The following is a 5549-nucleotide window of genomic DNA, read 5'->3' on the forward strand; positions in this document are numbered from 1 at the left end:
GTGGAAGAGGAAAAGGAAGAAAGGCAGTGGAGAGAGGTCTCCTGCTGCAAGCACGATGGAGAACTGGCCATCAAATCTTGCTCGTATAGGTCCTGCGTGGGGAATAAAAGGCAGATGCGAGGAGCACCAGGCATAATGAAACTTTCCAGGTGCTACCTACTATTCCCCTCCTGGACTAAGGGAATTTTTTGTCTTGTTAACTAAGCTAGCTGACTAAACCAGAAAACTTGTTTCCTTTTCCTGTGGAATTCATTTCTAAAAGTCTCAGTCAACCATCCCTAATATTTCCTAGAAGTGAAGAACAGCCTGGACAGATGTTTCCTCCAAAGCAGCCTCCCAGAGAGTGAAAAAAAAAGAAGAAGAAGAAATAAGGGGGCACAGGGATGAATCACACTTTATGAGTTCATTATCAGAAGAAAATTTTAGTACTTTTTCTTATGTATCTCTTACACACTGGCAGGAAGAGGTGAAAGGTATGACATGGTATTCAGTCAAGAAAATTGATTCCATTATGATAGAGGATAAAGCCAGAGGAGTGAAAGTGAGATTCACAGCTTAAAACTGAAGACAACTACATCCCCATACAGCTCTTGCATAGATTTGAGAAAACAGAAAGATCTGAGGTTGTCAGGTGAAGATCTTCAAGGAGGTAGTGAAGTGATGTGCAGTTTTTCTCTACAGCTGAAAAGATTTCTGCAGCTATAAAAATGGCTATAAGTTAATTTACAAAGAAACTTCTGACCATTTCTCCAGGGTTCCCTATTTCAGTGAATGGCCCAGGAGTGATCCAGTTGCCGAAATTAAAAACTGTTTCCCTGACTCTATCATTTCTCACCTGAATTATCACAACAGTCTCCTAACTGGCCCTCTGTATATCGTCTATATACTTGAGGCACAATCACACTTGGCTGGAAAAGTCTTTCTAAATCATAAATCTGATTGCATCATTCTCTCTTAAAACTTTTTCATGGCTTCTTATTACTCTTAGGTAAAAATCCAGACCCCTTAATATGAACTTCTCCATAATCTGGCCCTCACTTATCTCTTCATCTTCATCTCTTTCCACTTCTTTTTCTAGTCTCTACACCAGGGGATACAAAGTGGAGTGAGTGTACAAGACTATCCTTTGGGTGTAGGATGAAAATATTTGAACTTCTACAGATTGAGAAGCAGGAACAGAAGCTGAAGAAATAGCATACATTAAGAGTCTGGAGTGAGCCAAGCCATAACTACATGCCAGTGGAAGTTTAGAGGAAGCAAACACTCTGAGGAAGAAGGGACTATTAGGGAAATATGGGGAAAAGAAAGATAGAGGCACCAGAAAGAGAAGGTGGTTCCTAGAGCTCTATTCCTGATAGATGCACTTCTGGTTCTACTTCCAATCTATATACATCCTTATAATACACCCTCCTTTTCCTTGAGAAAAGGGTCTTATTTATATTTTTAAAATGTCTTGGAAGAGTGGTATTTTTTCCACGCAACCATAAGAATCTACCTAAAAAACTTGGTGTCCATCTATAGAGATTGGTTAAAGAAAATAAAATATATCTTTCTATGCATTTACCAAAAGTGAATATGTAGGTCCTCTGCTTCTTTGCACCTGACTTGCATCCTGCGGTTCTGGAATAGCAGGGGAAGATGAGGTCCTTGGACATCACGGAGCTGGCAGAGCTGGAGGAGGCGGAGGTGATGGAGCCCGAGGAGGACTTCGAGCAGTTCCTGCTCCCGGTCATCAACGAGATGCGCGAGGACATCACAGCGCTCAACCGCGAGCATGGGAGAGCCTACCTGCAGAACGGGAGCAAGCTGTGGGAGATGGACAGTATGCTCATCCAGATCAAGACGCAGGTGGAGGCCTCAGAGGAGAGCGCGCTCAACCATCTGCAGAACGCGGACAATGGAGTCAAGGGCAGAGGGACCAAATGGTGCCAGAAGGTGGAGGAGAAGGCCAAGGAGATCGCAAAGATGGGAGAGATACTGGTAGAGCTGCTCTGGGGGATAGAGAAGAGCGAGTTGTCCTGAAGGATGGTCAGCAGTTTACAGCCAATGGATTCTGGTCAACTGATGGAGATTGGCTGACACCCTGGAGAAGCTGAAACCAGAGAGCCTTTTGTTTTCTCTTTTTTTCTCTGTCTACACTCTGTCCTCACTTATACCACGTTTCTGCTACGGTCTGTGGTTAATGACCTCAATGTGAGTTTTGACTGTTAAATGTTTTTCTTTGGGGAGGTAACTTTTATTTGGAAAATGCTCTCACAAGAATTAGGGCCTAGATTGTAAGCTCTTGCAGCAGTCACATTTGTTCTTTTCGTTATTTCTAAATTTTTGAGGTGCTTTGCTCTTTCTTGTGTGACCAGATAGCTCCCTGGAACTTTGGGTCTGTGTGTAACAGATGAGACTCAGAGTTGGAGTTCTCCAGCTCTGAAGGTGCTGAAGGAGCTGCATTACTTCTAGAAGACAGCTCCATGAAGCGATTGCTAAAGAAGCTGAAGAAAGGATCAGACTTCAACTGGGAATGTGAATGGGGCTGATCTGGCTAGGACTGATGAATCAGAAGGGCTGCAGGATGGTATTGTATTTGGGGACTTTAATTTCTCTGTGAGAACAAAGGAGGAGAGATGTATTTTGTTCAAATTTTAAGTTTTATGCAGCTCACTACGGTAACCTGTCTGGTCATATTGTTTGGACAACCTAACTTAGCTTTATGTGACATGGAACCTAGAATAGGAGACAAGATAGATCTTGGTATTCTGTATCATTGATGTAATACCCTGATGCATTTCAGGGGATTCTGGACATAAAATGAAAGAGATATTTGCAAAGGCCCTTGAGGGTCTGGGGAAGAAAAGCAAGGGCTGTCTGTTTTGGACCCTAGACTGAACAGGGACGAGGTACCTTCAAGATTCATAAGTTGTCTAGCTGTAAGTTCATTTCAGTAGCAGACCTGACAAGTATTTGAGGTCAAAACACTACCGTGTGTTTAAAAAAAAATTTACCATGTTAATAAAAGTATTCATTTGCTTAAAAAGACAAGACTTAAAAAAAAAGTGAATATGTAGTGCTAATTTGATTAACATGGAAAGTTGCTTCCAAGGTATTTTTAAGTGAAAAAGCAGGTCACAAAAATTTTGTTTAATGTTTTGTGTGTATGTATGTAGACAGAAAAAAATCAGGAAAGATCTATACTAAAATGCTAGTAGTGGTTACATCTGGATGGGTGGAATTGTGGGCAATTTTCACTTTTTGTTTTTCCTTTCTGATTATCTGATTTGTTGTTGTTTTGAGCATGCATTACTTTCAGAAACATGAAGGTAAACTATTAAATTTTTTTCATTTCTATGAAGAGAAAATATTAAATTATTTCCACTCTTAAAAAAAAACAAGAAAAATTTAGACTTTTAGGATTTTCCTTATATGTGGTAGAGTGACTAAGGATGAACCAACTACATCCAGAGGGAATACGTCTTTTTCATTCATTCATTAAACATAATATATGTGAGACACAGCACTAGATGATGGAAAGATAAACGGGACAAAATTCTCATCTTTAAGGATCTCACAGTCTAACAAGATGATAAATATGTAAACTAATAGCTGTAATACAGGTATAATAAGTGTAATATCATGTAAGTTAGGTGTAGCAGGACACAAGGAAGAAATCGTTGGGGAAGAGACATTCAAACAGGATCACAGAAGGCTTAGAGAATGAGAAGGGAGTGCTCTCAAGGGAAGAGAATGAGAGGGGTGTGTGTTCAAGGCACGAAGGCATGAAATAGCACAGGGTACACAGGGCGTCATCTAATCACATATCATTTGACATAAGATACTTTGCTATGGAAATGAACAGATTTTCTTTAAAATACCAATGATTTTTTTTTTTTTTTTTTTTTTTTTTTTTTTGCGGTACGCAGGCCTCTCACTGTTGTGGCCTCTCCCATTGCGGAGCACAGGCTCCGGACGCACAGGCTCAGCGGCCATGGCTCACGGGCCCAGCCGCTCCGTGGCATGTGGGATCTTCCCGGACCAGGGCACGAACCCATGTCCCCTGCCACGGCAGGTGGACTCTCAACCACTGCGCCACCAGGGAAGCCCAATACCAATGATTTTTTTTTTTTTTCTTTTTGCGGTATGTGGGCCTCTCACTGTTGTGGCCTCTCCCGTTGCGGAGCACAGGCTCCGGATGCGCAGGCCCAGCGGCCATGGCTCACGGGCCCAGCCGCTCCGTGGCATATGGGATCCTCCCAGACCGGGGCACGAACCCGTATCCCCTGCATCGGCAGGCGGACTCTTAACCACTGCGCCACCAGGGAGGCCCAATGATTTTTAATATAGATTTTAAATAACCCTAATAATGCCCAGATGTCAAAAGAAAGAACATTTTGTACACTGATATAATGTTAATAAGAAAGTGTTCACAGACATATTTCAAAACATATTAGTATTTCAAAGTTACTATACTACTCTGCTGAAAAATGTGTTCTTTTGCAAACACTGGCTTCTGTTCTGTCTTGGGATGTAATGTGCTACCTCTCCAAGATACTAACAAATCAAAATAGTACCTGAACAGGAACAGTGAGTGAGTTAAATCCATCATCATGTTTACTTGATATAGATCAGGGGACTGCACTGTTTAAAACAACACAAACAACATGCTGAAACTAACAGATTCAGTGAAAAATTATGTAGGTTTAAAAAAAAGCTTTTAGCTTCTACTTAAAGCTCAGACGATGGATAAACAAGGATCCCTTAAAGGGCACTATATGACACATGAGTAGCTCTCCTCACAGCTGTGTCTTCTGCCTGAACATCAGTGCAAGAGGATTTATTGTGGTGCCATACTAGCATCAGCAGCAAGTACACTGTTTCAGGGAACCAAAATTAACAAATAAAGGTTTGGAAAATTACAGGATGATCACTTGAAATTAGCCCCACATAAAGTTCCACTATATTAAATGGGGCCATATTTAATTGGGTCATTACAGAACAATGTCTAGCAGAGAAAGCCACCAAGAGCTAGAAGATTAGATGAAATGCAGTACAAACACACAAAAAAATAGAGCAGAAACCTTGGGTTTTCTGCCAAGTCCAGAAAAAAATACATTGCAGCAGACTGTGCAGAGGCATGACCGTCTTTTCATTGGTTGCCAAGAATCTAAGTCTGGTTTTTAAAAATTACAAAGGAAATAGAAGCGAAATGTTAAGGAACAAGACCCACTATATTTTGGAAAGGTATGTGAGAAGTGGTGATTAATTAGTAAAAATATTTACTGAATTCCTACTATGTGTCTACTATCTACTGTGCTACCTGCTAAGAAGGGAGAAAATAAAAGTGACAAAATGTGTGCTTTTTGGAGTTCATAGCTAACTGGCCAGGCAAGATACACCAATGTGAAAGAATAGAGTAACAATGTAAGGTTAAATGATTATTGCCAAAGTGATGCAGTTTGTGGACAATTAGTGCATAATTCAGAAGAGAAAGACATGAGCTGAGCTGGAACTTGAAGATCTCAGCGCGAGAGAGAGAGAAGATTTATACCAGATCTTGAAGA

The 5549-nt window shown here is 40.9% G+C and overlaps 1 protein-coding gene across 1 annotated transcript; it reads left to right on the forward strand.

Annotated features, from left to right (window-relative positions):
* The first annotated feature begins 1638 nt into the window (after nt 1-1638).
* Nucleotides 1639-2022, forward strand: LOC132489403 (MORF4 family-associated protein 1-like). Its single transcript, XM_060098332.1, has one exon. It carries the CDS (start codon nt 1639-1641, stop codon nt 2020-2022), a length of 384 nt encoding a protein of 127 aa, XP_059954315.1.
* The last annotated feature ends 3527 nt before the right edge of the window (nt 2023-5549 follow it).

The sequence above is a fragment of the Mesoplodon densirostris genome, chromosome 4 (genome assembly GCF_025265405.1).
Source record: "Mesoplodon densirostris isolate mMesDen1 chromosome 4, mMesDen1 primary haplotype, whole genome shotgun sequence".
NCBI classification, from domain to species: domain Eukaryota; kingdom Metazoa; phylum Chordata; class Mammalia; order Artiodactyla; family Ziphiidae; genus Mesoplodon; species Mesoplodon densirostris.

Bases quoted from the DNA above. Each gene is read 5' to 3' on its own strand.
- LOC132489403 (XM_060098332.1), top strand. From the start codon at position 1,639: ATGAGGTCCTTGGACATCACGGAGCTGGCAGAGCTGGAGGAGGCGGAG.